We start from the raw sequence: 22,634 nt of genomic DNA, 5'->3' as shown, positions 1-22,634 counted from the left end.
ATTTACACATCTTCAACTTAACTCAACTAAACTCATTAGCATCAAACATTTAGCATACAATGGGTGTGAGTTTGGTAGCTTATTGCATTGCAAAAGCTGTGGCTGGGGATATCCACAGCATGCAAACACACACACACACACGGCTTAGTGTCACCTAGCAATCAGTGCAGCCAGAACACTCAACTCAAATGTAATAAACAGGATAAAGCATGCAAAACACCAGCATGTTCTTTGAATATAAATGAAGCTTGAGTAAAGAAGAGGACACAATGAGGTCACCACTCTGTAACCAACACACCTTTCACACTACAGACATTTTTACTTGTCAAACACAGTTGTATTTAATAACTTTAATAATGGCTGCTTTCCATTTAGGTGTCAGTTTCAGGGTTTTGGTATTGTGCATGCTGGCTCACTGGCACAGTAAAATGGAAAAGTTAGTGTTATTAGTTACACCTTGCTTTACTCATGTTGATACGTCAGAATGTCAAAGCGTCATTCCAGGTGTAACTACTGCTGTTTTTCATGTAACACTTTATGAAGCTGATAGTCTCACATTTCCAGACCCTCCTCCACAGCGCTGCGGTGGAAGGTCTGGCTAGTCCACACAGCATTTGGTGATGGGAGAAAAATGTGCTCTGGTTTATTGGCGTTTCTTTAAATCAATCACAATTGTCTTGGGCGGTGCTAAGCGCTTGAAGGAGCTGCAAAATAGCCTCGGGAAGGAACTTGTTTTGGAACATGTGTTCGTTCAAAGGTTGTTTTAGTCGTGCAACAGAAAACTCTGATTGGACAGATAGTCTAGCTAGCTGTCTGGATTTACCCTGCAGAGATCTGAGGAGCAGTTAACCATGATAGTCCTCATAAATCGACCGGAGTACAATGCCAACACAAAGAAAGCAGAAGGTGAGGGACATCCGGCCAAAATAAGGGACATCTGACAGAATTTGCGGTGGCATCTGAACAATCGAAAAATGAAACGTTGTCGACATAGACTATGAGGCTGATGACCTCCACCCAAGCATCCAGGCAAACGTTTTCATCGCCACTCCCCAATCTCTGCTGTGTATAGCTTGACAATCTCCAGGCAATGACAAACCTATACGTCAAATCTAATTTCTGTCTGCTGTGAAAGAAACAAAACCATTTTGGACTGTTTTGTATTAGAACACACCTGACCTATAACACATTGCTGTTCATTTGTTCTAGATAAGAAATGTGGTTTATGCCAAAATAAAAATAAATATTCAGAAACTTGACAGTAATTTGAGAGAACATATCAGGACCTCAGTTAAATAGGAAAGCTAATGATACTTTGTAGTATGACAAGGTCTTGTGCGCATGCTCGTTTTTTTTTTTTTTTTTTTTTTTGGACTATAGTATGCCCTTATGTTTTGTGGCTCAAGGCTTTCTGTATACAGTCACATGATCTGTGCTGCTAAGAATTGGCACGCAATTGTACATGGCAACTTCAGGTATACCTGAAACCAAGCTGCTGAATTTTTTTTTTCTGTGAAAAAAAGGAATTCTGGTTAGGAACAACCCTCCTACTCCAACTACAAGGAAATTCTATGAGGATAAAGAACACAGTGACACTAAAGAAGTCATTATGCGGCTGAAAATGTGTGAATCTTAACAAGGCTTATACGCTTTGCAGGCTTCATTTGTAAATTATGAAACCTTACATCAACATACAAACAGCAGCTACCAATACAGCCGTAACACGCATTGCTTGGAATTGTCAAAATTGCAGAAGCTAGTATTGCCTTTAGAAGATGCACATGAGCAGGCCTACATTTCCAGTTCCAAGCTGCTGCTGCTTTTACTTTCCTTGCCAGAAGGTGTAGCATGTTAGACTGGAACTAGTCTTGCTTTGCCAGACCTTCCTCCACAGAGCTGTGTACGTTCAAAGGTTATTTTAGTCGTGCAACAGCAAACCCAACTGATTGGACAGATAGTCTAGCTAGCTGTCTGGATTGACCCTGCAGAGATCTGAGGAGCAGTTAACCATAGTCCTCATAAATCGACCAGAGTTTAAAATTCCAACACAAAGAAAGCGGAAGGTAACGGACATCCGGCTGAAAAGAGCGTCATCTGGCGGAATTTCGGGAGAAATCCCGGAAGTGGATGTAGACTCGACTGGAACTATTGTATGGCATAGTGTGCGTAGTCTACGCCATAGTTTTGCATGCTGCCATTTTATTTAAAAATATGGGTTGACTGAAAAACTAAAATTGTGGTCGCTTTTGACCGTCCCATGTTGCGCTAGTGATGATCCTCTCTGACCAATCTGTGGTCTGCAGGGTTTTTACTCCATCTTTTAGTATCTGCTCAGCTCGCTTGGATTCTCGACCGAGGTGGTACCAAAAAAATTACTAGATACGAGGTATTATCATTAACCTTTCCTACTGAAAATGCAAAAACAGCCATTCTAATGTGCAACGAACTAAACTGAACTGCACGTGGAAGTGAAGACTTAACTGAATGACATGGACTGGGCCTGGTTGTGATTGCTTTGCATCAATAACAGTGTGTTCATATTTTAAATAACATTAAAAAAGAAAAATATATCGGTAACAGATCATCAGCAGTGTATCTGTGCATCTGACATTTTATCCCCAATATTTTCATATTAATCTGGCATGATGCCATAGAGCAGGTGCTATTTTATATAAATAATTTACTGTATAGCAAACAAGAGACAAAACAGCCATAAACATGCTACCATCAGAGACACTTCAATAATGAAAACAAGGTTTGTTGTCGGCAACATGACTGGGCCTCCAACATAGCCGAAAAGGTACCAGAAATTTACAATAAACTGCAGCATAATCACCTTTTATTTAAAAAAGTTTGTTAAGAATGATAGACAGTTCAAATATGAGAAAATTATGAATGTTATAATGTAAATTAAACAAACTCCACTGAATTTTCTACAAACCTGCACAGTAAAATGTCTTAAAATTTATCATGGTCATATTCAGGATCACATTTGTTCCTTTAATTTCATAAGTTGAAAAAGGAAGGCAAAACATGTTGAGCATAATTACATTTTGCTTTTCAGCAAACCTAATATGTCAACAGTATGTGCACTGTAGAGCTAAGAATCACGTGCACAGTTCAAATTGAATGTGCACTACTGTGCATACACTGTAAATCCATATTTAGTTGTAATTCAAAATTTTAGTGGTCACTACTTTATATATATTATATATTCTTTCATGTTTTGTTAAAAACATATTGATTACTAAATTACATTAGTTGTTTGAAATAATCAGCTTAAAGGTCCAGTGTGTAACGTGTTTAGTTGTTCATTATCAACATCTGTGTTGCCCGTTCACAAACTTGTCCTTTTTCATGAATATTTACCACCACCATCAATTCCAAGTATTCCTTTTGGCTTGAAATTTTACATTTGCATTCGCATGAACTGGGGTAGACGCTCCATATTCATGTGCCATCTTGAAATACATTAGCCGGTAAGGGACATACATGACATACTGCTCTGCCTTTCACGTTTTCGCTGTCATATGATAAACTCACAGGTGCTGCTAATGCTGCTAATGGGTATCGTTGCTTCCCGGCCCCGGCAAGTTTGAAAAAGGAAACATGGAGGACCACACATATTCAAAATCCAAATTTCAGGAACAGGTATGAAGGTAAATATGGTGCAAAAAGGGAGAGCTTGTAGAATACAATGTGAGAACTTGCAGAACAAAAAATCTGAACTTGTATGTTAAAATTTGCACTTGTAAAAATAAAATTTGCACTTGTAAAAATAAAATTTGCACTTGTAAAAATAAAATTTGCACTTGTAAAAAATATTCACACACATGTGATCTGAATTTGAAGTCATACAAAGAAAAAAAACATGAGAGTTTGTAAAAAAAATCTGAACTTGTAAGTTGAAATTTGCACTTGTAGAAAATGTTCACACACCTGTATTCTGAATGTGAAGTTACAGAAAAAATATTCACAAATGTGTAGATTGATATTTACATGAAAACAATGACAGCTGCAAACTTATAATGCAACATTTACTCGTATACTTTTTTTTTTACTCTGGTTCATTTTCCATCACAACCACAACTCAGTGATTACAACCTCTCGAATCTGTCACTGCAACTTCACATATGTGCTCTCTCGCATCACAAAGTGGCGAATCTGCGCACCTCGACTTTCACAACACTCTTGACGATACATTTGGTGCAAAACTAATTTGTACCTGTGGACTTAGGCTGTGGAGCTCTGAGCTAACAGAACGGGAAAAGCCTTCTTATATACAGTCTATGGGAAAATCAGGGTTTCTATCGCCAGATGAGGGACAACTCTGTCTGGCTTATTTATGTAGCATGGAAACTTGGTGGAATAGCATGCTAGCGTTAGCTAACTAGCAGCCAGCCCGCTTCTAAATAAATACCTTTTAATTGTCTAAACATTTTTAACAGTCAAACTAAAACACTGGCGGTGAGCTCCACGGCCTGCAGCCGCAGACGGACCGTCATCAGTGGGTAACAGGTGCCAAGTTTCGCATCCCTGCCGAGAATTGCATCCACTAGGGAAAATAATGATTTTGTAAGGCAAAGTACTGTTTAAAAACTAGGCAATAGTAAATCTCTTTGTCATGTTCATCATTAATGATTAGGATTTTAGAAGGTTTAGAGACATCATCTGATCATTTTATCAGACTCTGTAGTAGCATTTCCTTGCTACCTAGATGCAATTTTCGGCAGCAATGAATTCTGCAGAAATTATTGTTTCTGCCCAAGCGGGTGCAATTCTTAGCAGGGATGCACAACATCAGCAAAGCAAGCTCTGGTCATGGCCGGGGGACGGGCCGCTGCTACCGGATGTGGGGCTCTCCGTGTCCCGCTGGAGCTCCGACTGCAGGTCGAGGTCGGCAGCGATGCTTTCTGGCAAAAGCAGTGTTGCTACGCTGGTCGATCCCCACTGATGACGGTCCGTCTGCGGCTGCAGGCCCTGGAGCTCACCGCCAGTGTTTTAGTTTGACTGTTAAAAAGTGTTTAGATAATTAAAAGGTATTTATTTAGAAGCGGGCTGGCTGCTAGTTAGCTAACGCTAGCATGCTAGTCCACCAAGTTTCCATGCTACATAAATAAGCCAGACAGAGTTGTCCCTCATCTGGCGATAGAAACCCTGATTTTCCCGTTCTGTTAGCTCAGAGCTCCACAGCCTAAGTCCACAGGTACAAATTAGTTTTGCACCAAATGTATCGTCAAGAGTGTTGTGAATGTCGAGGTGCGCAGATTCGCCACTTTGTGATGCGAGAGAGCACATATGTGAAGTTGCAGTGACAGATTCGAGAGGTTGTAATCACTGAGTTGTGGTTGTGATGGAAAATGAACCAGAGTAAAAAAAAAAGTATACGAGTAAATGTTGCATTATAAGTTTGCAGCTGTCATTGTGTTCATGTAAATATCAATCTACACATTTGTGAATATTTTTTCTGTAACTTCACATTCAGAATACAGGTGTGTGAACATTTTCTACAAGTGCAAATTTCAACTTACAAGTTCAGATTTTTTTTACAAGCTCTCATGTTTTTTTTTTTGTATGACTTCAAATTCAGATCACATGTGTGTGAATATTTTTTACAAGTGCAAATTTTATTTTTACAAGTGCAAATTTTAACATACAAGTTCAGATTTTTTGTTCTGCAAGTTCTCACATTGTATTCTACAAGCTCTCCCTTTTTGCACCATATTTACCTTCATAAACAGGAGTCTTCTTCTTTGCCCAGCAAAAGAAAAAGGATATTTTTTTTTTTGAAGCGTGAATGCTACCGTAGCAGTAATACATACTTTGAACTGTGTCGCGCAAGAGAGTTGATAGCGATATATGATCTCAACGCTAGATGGGACAAATTCCTACACATTAGACCTTTACGTATGCAGTGCACAGATCATATTAAGCAGAGATAACTAAGAATGTTAAGTTTCTCTATGGGAGGGGTGGGGTCGTTTGAACACGCAAAGGCTCATGGGAAAAAAATCTATGTTCTGAACGGTTTCTGTCCTAGTTAAAGTGAGTTTTAATAATGTTCTAATAATGTTTTGGGTGTACATTTATGCTATCTGGGTTTTAGTTTTGTATGATTGATATAGTGTTCATGTTTATCTACATTTATTGTTGCACCATGACCGAGACCCAGGTGGGGACTGATGGGGTCTGTACATGTTCACTGATATGTGTGTAAATTGGAAAGCAGTAATCTTGAGAATAAGTGTCCACACAGTTAAACACCATTGCAAATTAAAACATTGTGTGTGTTCTTTTTCTTTTTTGACCAAGTATATGAAATACATCATTATCAAGATCATACTGTCATAAAGGTAAAATAATATTCATATGAACAAATGTTTTATTTAGTAGTGATAAGTGTAATCTTTGTAATTTGTTGTTTCTTTGCATGTTTAAAGCTATAGTGCATACTAGTTTCTGTCTCCCTCATGAGGAATTCTAAGTAATGATGACGCAGTTGCTAGTAGCCAAGGAGGACACGGAGGATTAAAAAAACATGATGGACTCTTCGGAAGAGGTAATTACATTCACTTGATTATATGTGTGTGAAAGCGAACAGCCATACTGAGAAATACAGAGAGAGTTTTGTGGAGCTGATAGTCTTAATTACCTTTGTATCAACTCATTTGGTAATGGCTTGAATGTAACGGACATTTATTAATTTAACAAAGTTACGCACTAAAGCTTTAACTTAACATGCTTATTTTAGACAACATGAGTCCAATTTTTTTTTTATTTATATTTACAAATGATATATTTACTACTGCATCAACTTACTGCTCTGTGTTAATACAATTTGACCTGGTAAGTTTCACCTTGTGTTAACTTAAACACGCAAATTTCTAGTGAAGTCAACTAATTCGGGATAACAGTGTATGCACGTGGTATTTTGAGCCCTGGCTTGTGAGGTTAGGTTGATTTTGATACTTTTACAACTAGTTTTATGATCCAGATTATAAATATGATATATTAAAACATTATGCATACTTTTATAGTGTGACATTTTGTAACTGCTCTGCATTCATTAACTGGGAGAATGCAACTGAGTGTATTGTATGTTGTTTCTGTTTTATATATTTTCATTAGTGCAATTAAGCTGTGTCATCTAGTAGGAGGGCAGAATGTTCTTTAGTAAGTCATCATCTTGTTTTAGTTTTAATCCCAAATGCTGTTGGAGTGCCTGAGAAACAAATGCTGCTAGTGATTTCCAGAGCCTGACTCACAATTATGCTTAAAACCACAGGCTAGATGTCATCGGAGAAAACAAGTGATGGTCGTTAAAGAGAAAATTAAGGCCTTTTACCACCCACTCAACTGTCACTTCCAAACTCTGATAGCATCCAAGTATGAGTATTAACTCTCGGTTATATAAAGCCTGTGCATTTCATGGACATCATCATATGCTGAGTTTAATCTTTCTCAATTTGATTGAGTTTATGAGATAATTACTTACTTAATATAAACCATCAGTGTTTCTCCAACTTAAAAAAAAAATAATCTCTTTCCCCTGGCATTACTCCTGGAGATTTTAGAATATGTATATGTTTTCAGATACAAATAATATTTTTTTCAGCATTGGCCAACCTTTTATTGATACATACCTACATTGACAGCATATTCATCACTTTTAAAGTGATGCGGAAGTGTGTGTGTGTGTGTGTGTGTGTGTGTGTGTGTGTGTGTGTGTGTGTGTGGTGTGAGTGTGTGTGACCTTTTTGGTGACCTTATGACCTCTATACCTCAATTAAAAAGATATGATTATTATAAATGAGAAGTACTTTTTACAGGCTTTAATTAAACCCTAACAGCTTGGGGTCTTGGCTTTTTGTTATTACCATCCTGACTTTACCATGTGTCAACTGCAAGACTGTATTGTACAAGTATTAGTTAAAGCTGATGCAAAATTTGAACAGAAATGTTATGATGCAAAGTTATGAAAAAGGGTTAAAAATACTGTAATTGAGCTGTCCTTTAATTCCCCAGCTTGCACTCTGTGGCATGTTAAACAAGTCTCATTAAGGTTAACAGGGGAAGGAAGTAGGGGGAGGGCTACTAGATGGTAAGATTGGTCCATTGCCTAGCGGTCAAGGACGGTGACGACATAGCCCCTGCATGATGCGATGGTCTCTGCCGGTGAAGCGAAAGGTGATTTAATGCCTGAGTCAAGTATCCAGCAGCGTGAGCATTAAACATAATGACTAGTGCTTTGCAGAAAGAAAAGAAAATCAAATAATAAGAAGCTTGGTGGTTTTACGAGTTTTTATAAAGACAATTGTGTGCACAAGACTAAACACTCCTAATCAACCAGTGTGTCTCATTTACTGATGCAAAGTACGATGATAAAGTAAATTAGTAACATGTATAATGCATTGTATTTAAAATGAGTGGATTGTAATTAGTCTTGGAACAAAGGCCAATTAACAATGCAGATTAGGCATATAAACAATACGTGATTTAGCCAATACTCCACTGAAAACACATTACAATAGCATATTAACAGCTGGCTGTGGTGCATCATACTGTACAGGTTTCTTATTCTTCACAACATGAATGAGAAGGAGATTGATGTTCAACACAATGTTTTTCAAAAATGACAAAACATTAGCTTTGAACATCATATATTGAGACTTTTTGAAAATATGGACGTGGACAGATGGACGTCACAATCTGCTGTTATCTCTTTGTGATGTTTGATTGCTACCTCTTACAGCCTTGAATACAGTCTCATGTCAGGAAATAGGAGTGTTGTGGAACTTTCCAGAAACACATGGTCATGCCTCCTAAATATAACCAGCCTGGAGCAATTTTTAGGGCTGCTTGGCCCGTACTCAAAACATAGACCAGCAGAGTGGGTAGCTACACTTCATTCATTTTGAAGTAAACTATATCAAAGACATATCCTTGAAGTAGCAACAGTGTAAATGCGAGCTGCAGTGAGTAGAGAGAAACATTTGAAATTCTGTTGTGGTGTGATCAGCTTTTGTCTGCCTCAGTTGAAGTAACAGGTACTTTAAAATATGTAGAATTTATATGTTAATGAAGACAAAACTGCAGTTTTTAAGATTAATGAAATTACCACCTTCCCCAAAAACTTTTGTCGGCTATTATGAAATCAATGAAATAATAAAATCCACATTAAAACGTGTACTAACTTTGAAGTGAAATGCAAAAATATAATTTATGTCTCACTTAGAGTGTATTATATGATTAGTTTAGTAACTGTCTTTCCATCCATTCCAATAGTATCTCTTGCAACCTGCAGCACTTACAGGTACTCAATCTTGCCCCTCCTCTCTTTTAAGCAATTCATGTTTCCATGTGAGCCTCTTCTCTCTTTCCATCCATTTGTCCATCTTCCCATCCTTCCCAGCTCACTTCCTGCAACCAACATTTCATCAATCGTCTCTCTCTATCCATCTACCAATCATCCATATGTCCTCCCATTCCACTTTTCTCCCTCTCTTTACCCCTTCCCTTTATCATCCCCCCGCTGCTTCATACCTGTGGCCTCCACCATGCCCTCAAGGATAACCACGATCTCGAACTCTTCCTTCTCGATTTGCGCCATTGTCATCTCCCAGAAGGGGCTCTTATGGTTGATCTCGTGAGAGATGATCAGCGGGGACACCAGGAACAGCCGGTCATCTCCCGTGTCAAAGCCGATGTTGATATCAGTCTGGTTGAGCGGGATGAACTCCCCCTCCTTGGTCTGCTGCGAGCGGATCAGCTTCGCTCTGATCGATGCCTCTACGATGTGAGAGTTCCTCAGGTCCCCCACTCGAAACATCAGGCACATCTTGTTGTCTCGCACCGATATGACAGCATTGTGCGAGAACATGAGGGTCTCGGCGCGGTTCTTTGGCTGTGAGATCTTGACAAACATGCAGCCCACCATCATGGCGTTAACAATGGAACCCAAGATGGCCTGCACCAAAAGCAGTATGATACCCTCAGGGCATTTTTCTGTAATTACACGATAACCGTACCCAATGGTGGTCTCTGTTTCAATGGAGAAGAGGAAGGCTGAGACAAAACTGTTGAGGTTCTCCACACAGGGGGTCCAGCCCTCCTCATCAGCATGCACCAGATCCCCACGGATGAGCGCTATCAGCCACCAGAGAAAGCCAAAGAAAAGCCAGTTGACTATATAGACCAAGGTGAAAATGAAGAGACTAAGACGCCAGCGTAGGTCCACCAGCGTAGTGAACAAGTCACTGAGGTATCGGTAGGTCTCTTGCACGTTTCCGTGATGAACGTTGCACTTTCCGTCTTTCTGCACGTATCGCTGACGTGGCTTCTTCACCGGGTCAGAAATCAAGTGGGTTCGCTCTGTCGAGATCTGAGCCTCCCGCAAGTGTTTAGGAAGCTTCTTCACCTTGAGGAAGATAAAGAGAGAGAGAAGCAAAGTGAGGGAAAGGCGAGTGAAAAGAAAGCCAACAAGCAAAGACAGAAAAAAGAGGGAGAGAACAGTAGCAATTTAAGGTTTTCACCACATGGGTGTACTTTACGGTGGCCACTTTGATTTCTTTTTCATTTCTATTTTCTTTAAAGCTATACTGAGTTTGTACTGGAGGATGTAGGAGTTGATCTTCTTAATGACATTTTCTTTTAGCCTTTGCAAAACCACACAAGCTTTGTGCTGCTGGGAAAGAGGCAAATACAATTATGAGCTGTTATAAAGTCACTGCTCTCTGTACTACTCCACAATAACATTGTAGGTGTCAGTGTATGCACACATATACAGGGAGAAAGACAGACTAAGGACACAGCAAGAACACAAGGACGCCCCGGTGGTTGTCTATGTTGGCCCAGCTCCAGCGAGGCGATCTGGCTCCACAGCTGTGCCCTGCCTCCCTCCCTGTCCCCTGTGTTCCCTCCCCTCGCACCCTATGGGACATTGGCAGGCCTGGATAGGAACAGATCCTCCATCCTTTCCCAACAGACCCTTATGGCATCCTCAAAAAAAGTGGCATAGGCCTGGGCACACATATTGCACTTATCTAGAAACCGATTCTAATATTGTATGTTTTAGAATATAAAGGTAAGGTATGAAAAACAATGACTGCCACACAGCCTGGCAATGTAGTCCTGCGGGGGGCAGTTGCTTGTCCCTCTTTTTGGACACATTTATACTGTACATACAGACATTGAGATGCACACATACAGGAGGACAATGTTTCAAGGCACCTTTCAAACAGAGCAAGGACATTTTGGCAGCACACTGACCCTTTCCAATCTGAGTTGATAATTGAAATAAATTGTGTCGAGGCAAGAAAACAGCTCCAGTGACCTCTGAATCTCTCGCTTCTAAGAGTACACCTGGGATCCATCTCTCTCTAGAGTCATGCTCACATCACCAGAAAAACTAAGTCCTTTTGCATTTACACTGACTGCTCTTCTTCTCTATCACAAAGACGATCACCCTCATAGTTCAGCCGGGAAAGGACATAATCTAAGCGCTACAATATCCTTGCAGTGCCTTCGATTGCAGATCCTCGATAATATAATCTGTCAGACAGCTTTATTCAGGATGGTTTCTTGGCGATGTCAGGTGCTGTTTCCCTGCTGGCCTGTGTACATGCACGCTTGGGCAGGCCTGCATGTGCAGTATTGTGTTTTCAGATATTGATTTGAAGTGATCCCTGTTTAAGGAACCTTTTGACAAAGATGAATTGAAAGACAACATTTATTGACCAGCATCGCAATTAGTAGCTTGATGACAATGCATTTACTAAATGTCAATGGGCTCCCTTATTACCAAATGTGCTTAGGGATATTGGATCAAATATAGATTCAGAACAAAAACAGTCCGCCATTTCTCAGAATGAAACTTTCCATTGTGACAACATCAGTTAACGTTCAGAGTTGTTTTTTTAGTTTAAAAAAAATTGGTAATCACTACTTCACAGTTTTGAAGCAAAAATAAAAGGCCCATTCATTTCTACACTTTGGGATGGGGCTAATTGAGTGATAGATGAACCTGTCACAAGCAGTGCCGCCCAACCTTTGGCCTTTGTAGTCAATACAGTCTGTGGGGGGATGGTCAATAAACAAATTCATTACTTCTCTCTGCGTGGCAGTAGTAAGTGGTGGGTGTTTTCTCTTATTGAGCTTTTCTGGCTGTGCTTGGGAATACAGCATGAGTTCCAATCAGCTGCGGAATCAGGACAGATAACTAGTGCAACTCCAGCATTCGTCATTGGGAGTGAATGGGGTGTATTTTCCTTGTCTCCCCTGCCAAGTAAACTAAGCCATGTGAACTAAAGAAACTGATTTGGTTACACTTTGTGGGGCTTTATCTATTATCGTTACTGTTTATTTAATGTATACAGTATGTATGCATCTCTACTGTTTATCAAATAGCCTTTTTATCCTCCTCATTCCGCCCATTCTCGAAAGCCATCAGTCTGATTTTCTTTTCTCGCACGCATCACTCTTTCACTACTAATCATTCCCATCTCTCTCCTCTCTTCTTCTCTATCTCTTTTTCATCCTATGCATGAGCCCCCATGCCGCCTCTCTCTCACATCGTCTCATCTCTCACACTGTCTCTTCCTGCTGTGGGGAGACCGTAGTGATTAATATATCATATATAATACAGTGTTTGACCAGATATTTTACCTGTGCAGGTGTGACTCCTATCTCCATGTTGTGGTCCATGAGGACTCGAGAATCTCCTGCCATCCTCAGCTGAAGCTCAACACCTGTAAGACATAAGGAAATACGATACTTAAATTTAGGCTTTAAAACATACATATTTTTTTCAAAATACCGTTGGCATTTGCAGCAGTACAATGAGCTTCAATTAATTGATCACCAACATTAAAATGAACCGATACAACATAGAATAACGGTCAAAGCTAAAGTGCCCTCAGAGCACATATACAAGCTTAATCGATTAGGCCTTTCAACCCTCAGCTATGTGCATTACACATCTTCTACAAAAATGTACATACATTATGTTTCACTAATAATGTTGTGTTGACGTATAGTGCAACTCAACCCCTCAACCCCTCAGGCATATTATTTTCTACCTGTCATTTACTGTAAATTGATTCAATTTGTCAATATGTCAATATTTGCCAGCCGGTGTAATGAGAACCCACAGAAAAAAAAAAAAAAAAAAGAGCAGTTTGTACGGCCAAATCTTCTTTAACAGAGCAAGATGTTTGGATTTATATCAGGTGCTGTTATAAGCTGATCCAACAATAGAGGCAAAGTTTTAATTTAAAAAAATAAAAGAAATGCAAAATTCTCAAGCCTCTGCTCAGTGACAAATTGTGCTGTTTGAAAGCATACTCTTGATAAAATTCCACTTTTTCGCTTACATATTCTGTTTTTAGTCAATTATGAAAATAACCAGAATGCAATTTTTTTTTTATGAATGACCATATGCAAAGCAATTATATATGAAGATTAATGGTAGCTGGGGCTACAGGACATCTTTCTTACATTCATAATGTGGAGGTCTGTAAAAGTGATGCTGTTTCTCTCAAAAACCATATCATGACTATATTCTAACTAGTACTTTAATAAAGGATATTATCCATATTCACATATTCTACTTTCATCCATCAAAAATGACCATTCCTAGATGTCATTAATCCAACTTTCATGCTTTTACTATCAATGAAACTTTGTTCAGTTCAATTCTAGCACCACAGTAATAGTGACAGTGGTGTCACTAAAGAACACATAAATCAGCCTGCCAGAATTCCCTTTTTTATTGATGTAATAAGAGAAAACTTGCCAATAAAATTTTGTGCTGACATGCATGGTCCTAAGATGATTATCTCTAAACACTTTGATCCCCTGACATTTCATCTGGTGCCAGCATTCACAGACAGGACGTGTGCTTTTGTTGCCTAAAGCTAACCGCAAATGGGACTGAGGACGTGACAAGTTGCCTGTGGTACAACAAAGTAGCATCTCCATGGAGCAATACAAATCCTCCTCCAAACTATACAATACATGTTGTTTATTTCTACCCTCTAATACAACCCATAGGAGCATTTCATAAATTAGTGCCCCTGGCATTGGCAGGAAAGATGATGCACAGAAGCATTTTCCACTCATATCTAAATCAGAGAAGATAACGGTCGTGTTTTTAAAAATGTTGTTTACATTGCTAAATGGTCTCAGTTTGGTTACGTTTAGGCACAAAAACTACTTCAATTTTGAAAAAGATTATGGTTTGGGGTGAAATCAGTACATTTGTTACGTTACTTCACTTGTGGTTGGGCACGTGATGCAGAATGTGACCTAGTTCTGTTTGTTCCTTAAAGTTAAATAAAACTTGCTTTTCACTTTTAGTTTCAAATGGGACACAAACCCGGTCTCCTGTGTTTGTTTGACCCATGGATATATTAGGTTTGACCCATCCACCACCTCAATCCGCTACTTCCTGCTGCTTTGCTTCCATCATAATTACTACAGCCAGAGGACGCCGCCACTATAAACAAAAGAGTCGTAATTGCTGCATGAACAAACAACTTATGGGGGCGTTCATTAATACAGCACCTGGACCTATATATTAATATTAAGCTTGTTCCATCTGGCAGTCTTGTCCCCCCAGTGTACAATACAGCTAAGATTTACCATGAGAGAAAAAATAAATAAATACAGTTGATGTGTATGTCCCCAATATGTATACAAATAAATAAATAATAGAATATGATTATAAAGGCACATCATGCTCAATGCTGGAAGACCTAAGTAAAGGATTAGCTGTAAACATCACATGGGAGATGACCCAGAGTCCACTGTTGGGTAAATTGCCTGTACAATGATGCAGGTTCAGCTGCAGTGTTTCCCAAAGAGCAGTCTCGTCATTTCCAGCATTGTCAGTTGCTTTGATGAAATGTGCCCACACACACGTACACACACATGTACACAGACGTACACACACGCATGCGCGCGCACACACACACACACACACACACACACACACACACACCAAACACATTGCTCTAACGCTGCTCCACGCTGCGCCATATAACCCTGTATATTTATCAGCTGGAGACAGAGAAATAAATATTGTCACAGAAAATCCAGCAACCCATTGTACTTTATATTTAATCTAATATTAAATGAGTGCACATATTATCCTTGTTGTTATTTTTAGCTCCACTGGAGCAACTAGGTAACTAGTGCTGACAATTTTATAAAGTATTTCTCTGATCCTGATTTGGGCCGAAACAGGTATTTTTAAACATCTGTTATGTGAGGTCTAAAGTGACAGGAGAAAAAGGAACGCTTTCAATGTATTCTGAATGATGTGTGATTTAATAACAGACATTGCTGTAGTTATACAGGGGCGTGGCGGTGTGAGTGTGTGGGGGGAACCTCAGATAAAGCCCTTATTTTAGCACCAATCTTACAACACCTTTGGAGCTCCACAAGAGGCAATTAACTTATAGAGCCCCTGGGTGTTGTTTGCTAAAAGAACAAGGAATACACAGGGCCTTGTAACCAATCAAGCAAAAGAATATGGGTAAATTACTCTTGCTGCCAGTTCCTGACCTCATCCGACATTTCTTTGTCATCTGTCTTTTATGTTACTCTATTTGATCACTGACAAGCAAGGAGAGAGAATGCAAAGGCGAGCACAGAGAAGTGAGAGGACCACGTCACAAATCAGATCCACACAGGACTGTAGTGTTGACATTGATGGTCCAAAGCAAAGGGCAAAGTGACGTGACAGGCATCTGAGCAGGGGAAAAGACAGACAGAGGGACAGCAGAGGAAAGACACACACACACACACACACACACACACACACACACACACACACACACACACCCTGAGCTTCTGAAAAACCTTGCTGAATACATTAAAGGCGTTGCAAGGTCTTGCTTTCTGACTCATTTTAGGTTCTCATGAATTAAACATGGATCCCTGGAGATTTGTGAACTCCAGACCTTTGTGTATTTTCAGCGAGGCTGTCTGTTTACAGCAGCAGACTCAACAAGCCCAAATGAGAGGTGTTCGAACATGGATACCAGCCGGGGTGTTTTATCTTAGTGCTTTAAGAGGGTAACAAGCATTTATCTTGTTACCGGGGGAGTGACAGGATGCTTTGGCTGAATTGTGTCTGTGTCCTGATAACAAGAGCACTCATCTGTTGTGCTTAAAGCCAAGGGGTACTAGTAAACCAGAGAACTTGCTTCCTAAGGGATATCTTCAGGACATATATTTTCCTTATTTGCTGACGCTGCACGCTGTAAACGGTAATCTGCACAGAGCACAGCAAAATGCGGCCCTTTTCCTTCTAACCTGTGGCAAGCTCTATAATTTTCCCCTCGGGCCTGTATTGAACTGAATAGCACTTGCTTCATGATTTAATTTTCTACATTTTCCGAACTTCAGAAACTTGTGTTGTCAGCTCTGTGTGCAGTTCTGAAAGGTAAAATCTGGCTTGCAGATGAGCCAAGAGAGTGTCTTTATCAATACTAATTACTGCTCCAATGAAGCCCCAGCAACAGATTAATTACCTGAACTATAGTTCTCACTTGATCAACATAATTCTAAACAGTTTCATTCTGTGAATTACTTTTATTAGCATTATATGGAGGTAATCAATTTAGTTTTGTAGTCTAAAGTAAAATTTGCACAGACGTGCTTGTTTTACAACTTCTAAGAATGCTGCAATCTCCAAAATAGTTAACTTTGCAAGAATAACAAAAATCAGCAGAACATATTCCTGTTACTCTTTTGGGCTGTAACCCGGCCGTTGAGCATGACAGGGTTACAAATGGCAGTAAGATTGTGCAAACTCAGCAGTATCCCTCAGTTTACCATACAAATTTGACTATTGGTGGGCACTCAACCACAGATTTTGAGGTCATAGCTTGCAGTTTTTTGTCGGTCCATGCATCAAATACAATGCTGACACGGGAGATACAGAGAAAAATAGGCAAAAAGGAAAGAAAGGGGAAGAGAAAAAGAGAAAGAAGAAAAAAGACAATGGTTGCAGCAGAGCTGAGTTTTTAAGAGTAATGAAACAGCAACTATATTTACCGAATCCCTGCATCCGATTGATATGCACTGGTACAGTCGTTCCAGTTTATCTGCTGCCTCTGTTCTTTGGCCATGGAAGCACTAGAACTTTCTATTTCCTTGATTCTCTGCCCTCCGTCACTCCTCCCCTTGAGTGAAAGGACAGAGTCATGGTTACTGGGCCTGTCATGATTATGTCCCGGGTTAAGATTGGCCCATAAAATAACATGGCTTCATCCCTATCTCTGCTCACTTATGACACTTTAAGGTCAAGCGGGTCAAATGACTAAAAACGTCCTCAGCTAGTTTGGCTCCAGGCCTCGCAAATACACATGCAAGCATGCACGCACGCACGCACGCACGCACACACACACACACACACACACACACACACAAAAACTTCATACCATCCCTCCCTCCCATCTTCCCATTATGCCCGATAGTGAGCTGAGTGTATCCAGTTGTGTTCTTCTCATGGATGACCTTCTCTGGAGTGACATTGCTGCACCGAGACGTTCGACTCACACTGGAGAAACAATTTCCTTAATGATATCTCTATCTCTCTCTTTCTCTTTCTCTCTCTCTCTCTCCCCCTCTCCCTCCCTCTCTCTCTCTCTGTCACGCACACACACACACACACACACACACACACACACACACACACACACACACACACACACACACACACACACATACACACACCAACTCTTGCTGTCCCTCATTTAATCATCTTCTTACAGTATATTTTGCACATCCTTTTAGATAAAAAGTACAGTTTTTGTATTTCGTTGCTGCACATTTCAGATCTGCCTCACTACTCAAAACATTTCAGATCTGCCTTGCTACTCCACTAAGATGCTGATACAAAAATAAATAAAAAATTCACATTGGTGCTGAGTGGAGCTTGGATGGGATTAAAACCCAACACCTACCGGAGCCAAATAACACCCTCTTCAACAACACTGGCCTGGAGAGTGAGAGATGTGATGGAAAAAGACAGAGGGAGAGAGACATGAGATGTGTGAGGTTGGGTAGCTGGGCACGCTCCCCAACACCCTTTTTCTTCCTATTATCAGGCGTTTCTGTCAGGCTTGATCCCAGATTCCCTATGCCACTGCTCTGTCTTAGAGGGTGATGATGGCTGAGCAAAAGAACGAAATGGAATGAGACTGGTATGTGGAGATGAGTATAATGATTTGTGCTCAGCATTAAATGTATGATTTTGTAATAATATTATAACAAACTAATCTGTTAATTGTTTATAAATCAAATCCACCTATACAAATCATCTGTATCAAACTTGATCCGACTGCATATGGTTCATTAATCCTCTGCCTTACCTTACTAGGACAGGACAGCAGGGGAGGATGACAGGATGGGATGCCGTGAGCAGGGGGGGGTGGCTGCAGAGCAAGACAGCGCATGCCGGATGCTAGAGGAGCCAAAGGTCAAATGTTCTTGATTGGAATTCCTGACATGCTTCACTGTGTCCCCGTGCCTGTCCCTTCAAGGAGCCTCCTTCTCTATAGTCATCACCACCAAGTCAGAATGAAATGAGATTACGACCCTGCATGTTAAAAATCATCAGACCAGTTTGCAGCTGAGTAACAGTGCATTTTCTTGACACGTGTCTGTGAAGCACGCCAGCACGTCTACCTCTCTTCCTCCGTCGTTTCACTGTATGGTCCACAGTGAGCACACCTTTGACGAGAATGTCCAATAAATCCACGGAAGATGTAACAAAAGTGGGAACTAAGTCTGATAGTGTTGTTTCCCTGATGTTCATGAATTAATCTCTGGTGAAAGAGCTCAGGGTGTCGCAGCAGAAAACTGAATTTACATCACAAACAAAACAGAGCACACCATAACACCGAAGAGCCTGTGGTCGGTGCCATCTTTGGCTAGGTGTGTCAAAGTGTGCTTTAGTCATGAGCTTAAACCTTAAACCTTAGACCTAAAGTCTTAGCTGTATAAATATGAAGCAAGTTGGTGTCAAAAAAGTGCTCAGCAATAATCTATTCTTTAAAAAAAAGCAATCTTTACAAGAAGAAGCATGTCAAATAAAAAACATCCATATTGCCACTTTACAGGCCCTATTAACCCCACAGTATTTCTCGCTTCTTTCGGTGTTATTGAGCTGCAAATGTATGGGGATGTGCTTCCCCTGGATGATGGATGCTCATGCTTCGTAGATGATTATGCAAAACCTGTAAAAAAAAAATCCCTCCATATGAAGTGTAGTACATCTTATTGACACTACTGTCATAAGCAACATCACTTTTTCACAAATGCTCTGTGTCTGCATATATCAAATGTCCTCTATTTGCATTGCATGTGAAGCTAAATTGTCCTTGCACCACATGCATCGGTGTGCAGTGTGCATTTAGCTGAGTTGCCAGTTTGTCTGTCCATCAGTGTAAGCAAATCGTATTCATGGGCATTTGTTATACTAGCCAAATACTGTAAAGAGACTGTGGTTGTAGTGTTTTTTATTTTATCTTATAAAAACTAAACAATATCCAGATCAGCCGGCATATAGGATGTATGATACTTACAAATGCATACACTGTGTGAATGCAGGGATCTTGTAACACAATACTCAAATGTGATTTAGTTTAAACTGGCCTGACCTGAATGCTTATCAGCTGGACACGAGACATTAACGCATTTCTGCTATTGTCTGCCGTGCTTAACAAACGAGTCCTTATGAATAGGAAGAAGGATCCTCCTTTCTTAAAATACCTTCAGATGCAGGCTGGTTTAGCCCCACTGGTAAGCCAGGAGCAGGAGACAAAATAAAACCTCCATTTTATTCCAAATAATCCGCTGCTGACAGATAAGAACATGAGCCATTTGGCAGATTGACAGCTAGTTAACCTGGACATGGAATGTATACTGGAGTGCAGTTTTACAGTTGTCAAAATGTAATCTGTGACATATTACACTGAATAGTCTTTCTGGTTTGCAGGTAGATTTGCTACATTAATGATATTCTTTTCAAACCACCTGAAAGGTATAAATGTTGCAGATGAGCACACTGACAGATATTGGGAGCAAGGCAACCTGAAGAAGGCAGTCATTTTTACTTTTTTGTTGATGATTTTACAGAAGACACCTACATAAAACCCTCAAGAGCCTGCAAACTGTATTTTCTGCCCTTATCTCTTATCTAAATGGGGGGTTCTGGAAGTGTGTGCATGTGTATGCACACTTTCATGTTGGTATATAGGAGGTGATCTCTGAAACAGTCATCACTTTGCCAAATAGAAGGTGAAGGTTTGTTTGTGCTGCATGTAGAACTGAGCAGCAGCTCTATGCACACTGTATCAACTTTATGTGTGACAGGACTGTCGGAGAAATACATGCATTGTGAAGTTGTTGCCCATCAGTGAGTGGGACACACCATACATCTGGTACAAAAACATTGTAGGTGACTCTTTAAAAACGGTGTCAGTAGACACAGGGGCTTGAATTTGCATCTGTAACAGATTTATGAGAGCATAAACTGTGATTTTTACTTGGGGGATGAAATGATTGTGTAGGAAATAGTATGCTGCTAATCTGTTCCATGTAAATACCAAGAGACTGGATTGTATTCATATATAGCTCACAAAGTGCAAGGTTATGGCTTTTAAATTATACACAAAGTTATTTTTCACACAGGTAAGTATACAAACTAGATGTGAAGGAGAATATATACACATGTACAACTAATTCAGTAGTGTTGCATAAATTAGGCATCTTCATATAGGTCTATCAACAGCCCTGCAAAAAGTACTGTATTTGTATGCATTACTCTGACATGCACACATATTTTCCTGGGCACTAAATACAAAAACAATCTTCACGCCTGGCTAAGCTCTTGACACACATGCGCTGCTGCGGTATTAGAGTGTGGATCTGCTTGAAAAACATAACTTTCCCTACATCCCCTCGAGACACACAGTCATGACTAAATAAACAGATCAAATTAATTATTCACAGTGTTTTCTCATCTGAGTCTCCTAATATCCTGCAGAGCATTGCATCTGCCCATTGCCCTCTTTTGTCCATTTGTGAGTGAGATCAGGACATGGATAATAACCGAGCAGGAGGGGAGCAAGGTGCACAGCACTGAGTTGCAGCTACATTGATAGCCCTGATAATAAGGTCAAACGGCCATCTATCAAAATCCATTATATCTTAGCAGTTCACAATTTACCCTATTCCCTTTAAATAACCAACCACGTTTCAATCTGCTGTGAGAAGAGTCATGGTAGATTACAGTGATAAAAGTAGCCTGAAGTGTGACAAATAGGCAGGTTTTGCTGCAAAGCCAGCATTAAGAAATCATTCTGTTAGACTAGGCTTTCCATTTCGCTCCAATGGGTTTGAGTCGAGAATGTACCATTTATAAAAACTTGGTTAATGATGAGAGCAGAGATGGCTTGCACTTACTATTCCTCCCCGGTGTGCAAGAGAATATATATAAAAAAATGATGATTGAGTCCACTCACTGCCTTGATGCTTGACATTCCCTGATGAGACAATACCAGGAAGGACAGGAGCTTTGGGGAAACTGCACTCAATTAGTCTCGCTTTGCCCATAGACTGTATATAAGAATGGACCAACAGATCCCGTTGCTCTGGACGGAGACCAGTGAAGGCCTTTAGAAGCACTTTTCCGGTGAGCACTGAGCGTTACTGCGCAGCCTCCAACTGAGAGAAACGACGTAAATGTGACGTGAGCAACCTGTCTGAAAGTTGTAAGTCTTCTGGTAGCTGTGCCAAGAGAAATCTCAATCATTCCCAATCTTGCAGAGATGGAGAGCGTAGGTATATGTAAGGAGATAACATGGACACAGGCTAATTATTGCTAACTAAAATGCTAGTTAACATTAGTAATTAAACTTAAACAGCTAATGTAAGTCCAAACTGCCTGCGAGCTCCTCCTGTACTATACGGTAATTCCTCTACTATACGACAGTAAGTTGCGTGGTTATGACACAATCGTTAGCCTATTTTTACAAAAGCATCTGCTACGGAGCCATAACGTGAGGTACAAGGTAATGGAGCCTTTTATACATTGTCGTGTTTCTTTAGAAATAAATAATGGACAAATAGAGTCTTTAAACGCTTCAGATGTAAAGTTATTCGCTGTCAAAGTGACGCCAAAATGAATGGCAGTCAATGGAATGCTAACGTCGGGTGATCGCTTTGTAGCAAAAGCTTCAAAATGGCGCCATAGTAGATTCGAGCTCTGCAGCGAAGCTTACCCCCTTGGCATTCCGGGATGGGAAAAAAACTGCTGTGGTTTATTGGCATTTCTTTAAACCAATCACAATCGTCATGGGTGGTGCTAAGCACCGGGATAGAATGTGGGAAGGAACTTGTTTTGGTGAAACGTGTACGTTCAAAAGTTGTTTTAGTCGTGCAACAGAAAACTCAGATTGGACAGATAGTCTAGCTAGCTGTCTGGATTTACCCTGCAGAGATCTGAGGAGCAGTTAACCATAGTCTAGGGCTGGGACGATTTGTCGATGTAGTCGACACCATCGATTACGTAAATGCGTCGACACAAATAATTTGCGTCAACGCGTCACTAAATAAAATAA

At 40.2% G+C, this 22,634-nt stretch overlaps 1 protein-coding gene across 2 annotated transcripts in view; it reads right to left on the bottom strand.

The window, feature by feature from the left end:
* kcnj5 (potassium inwardly rectifying channel subfamily J member 5) overlaps positions 1 to 22,634 on the bottom strand; it is a 30,661-nt gene that overhangs the window by 5,823 nt on the left and 2,204 nt on the right. The window contains exons 1-3 of one of the 2 annotated variants that reach the window (XM_031290878.2): positions 17,062 to 17,174; positions 12,664 to 12,746; positions 9,544 to 10,417 (exon numbers count right to left, since the gene is read on the bottom strand). In XM_031290878.2, the coding sequence (XP_031146738.1) occupies positions 9,544 to 10,417; positions 12,664 to 12,746; positions 17,062 to 17,074 (970 nt within the window). In that variant the 5' untranslated portion in view covers positions 17,075 to 17,174. Of the gene's footprint in view, positions 1 to 9,543; positions 10,418 to 12,663; positions 12,747 to 17,061; positions 17,175 to 22,634 lie in introns of those variants that run through there. The other variant, XM_031290879.2, reaches the window with a different exon arrangement.

Source organism: Sander lucioperca, chromosome 8 (assembly GCF_008315115.2).
Source record: "Sander lucioperca isolate FBNREF2018 chromosome 8, SLUC_FBN_1.2, whole genome shotgun sequence".
In the NCBI taxonomy this organism is placed as follows: domain Eukaryota; kingdom Metazoa; phylum Chordata; class Actinopteri; order Perciformes; family Percidae; genus Sander; species Sander lucioperca.
The sequence above is the reverse complement of the archived record's forward strand: the minus strand, read 5'-3'. Positions and strand labels throughout refer to the sequence as shown.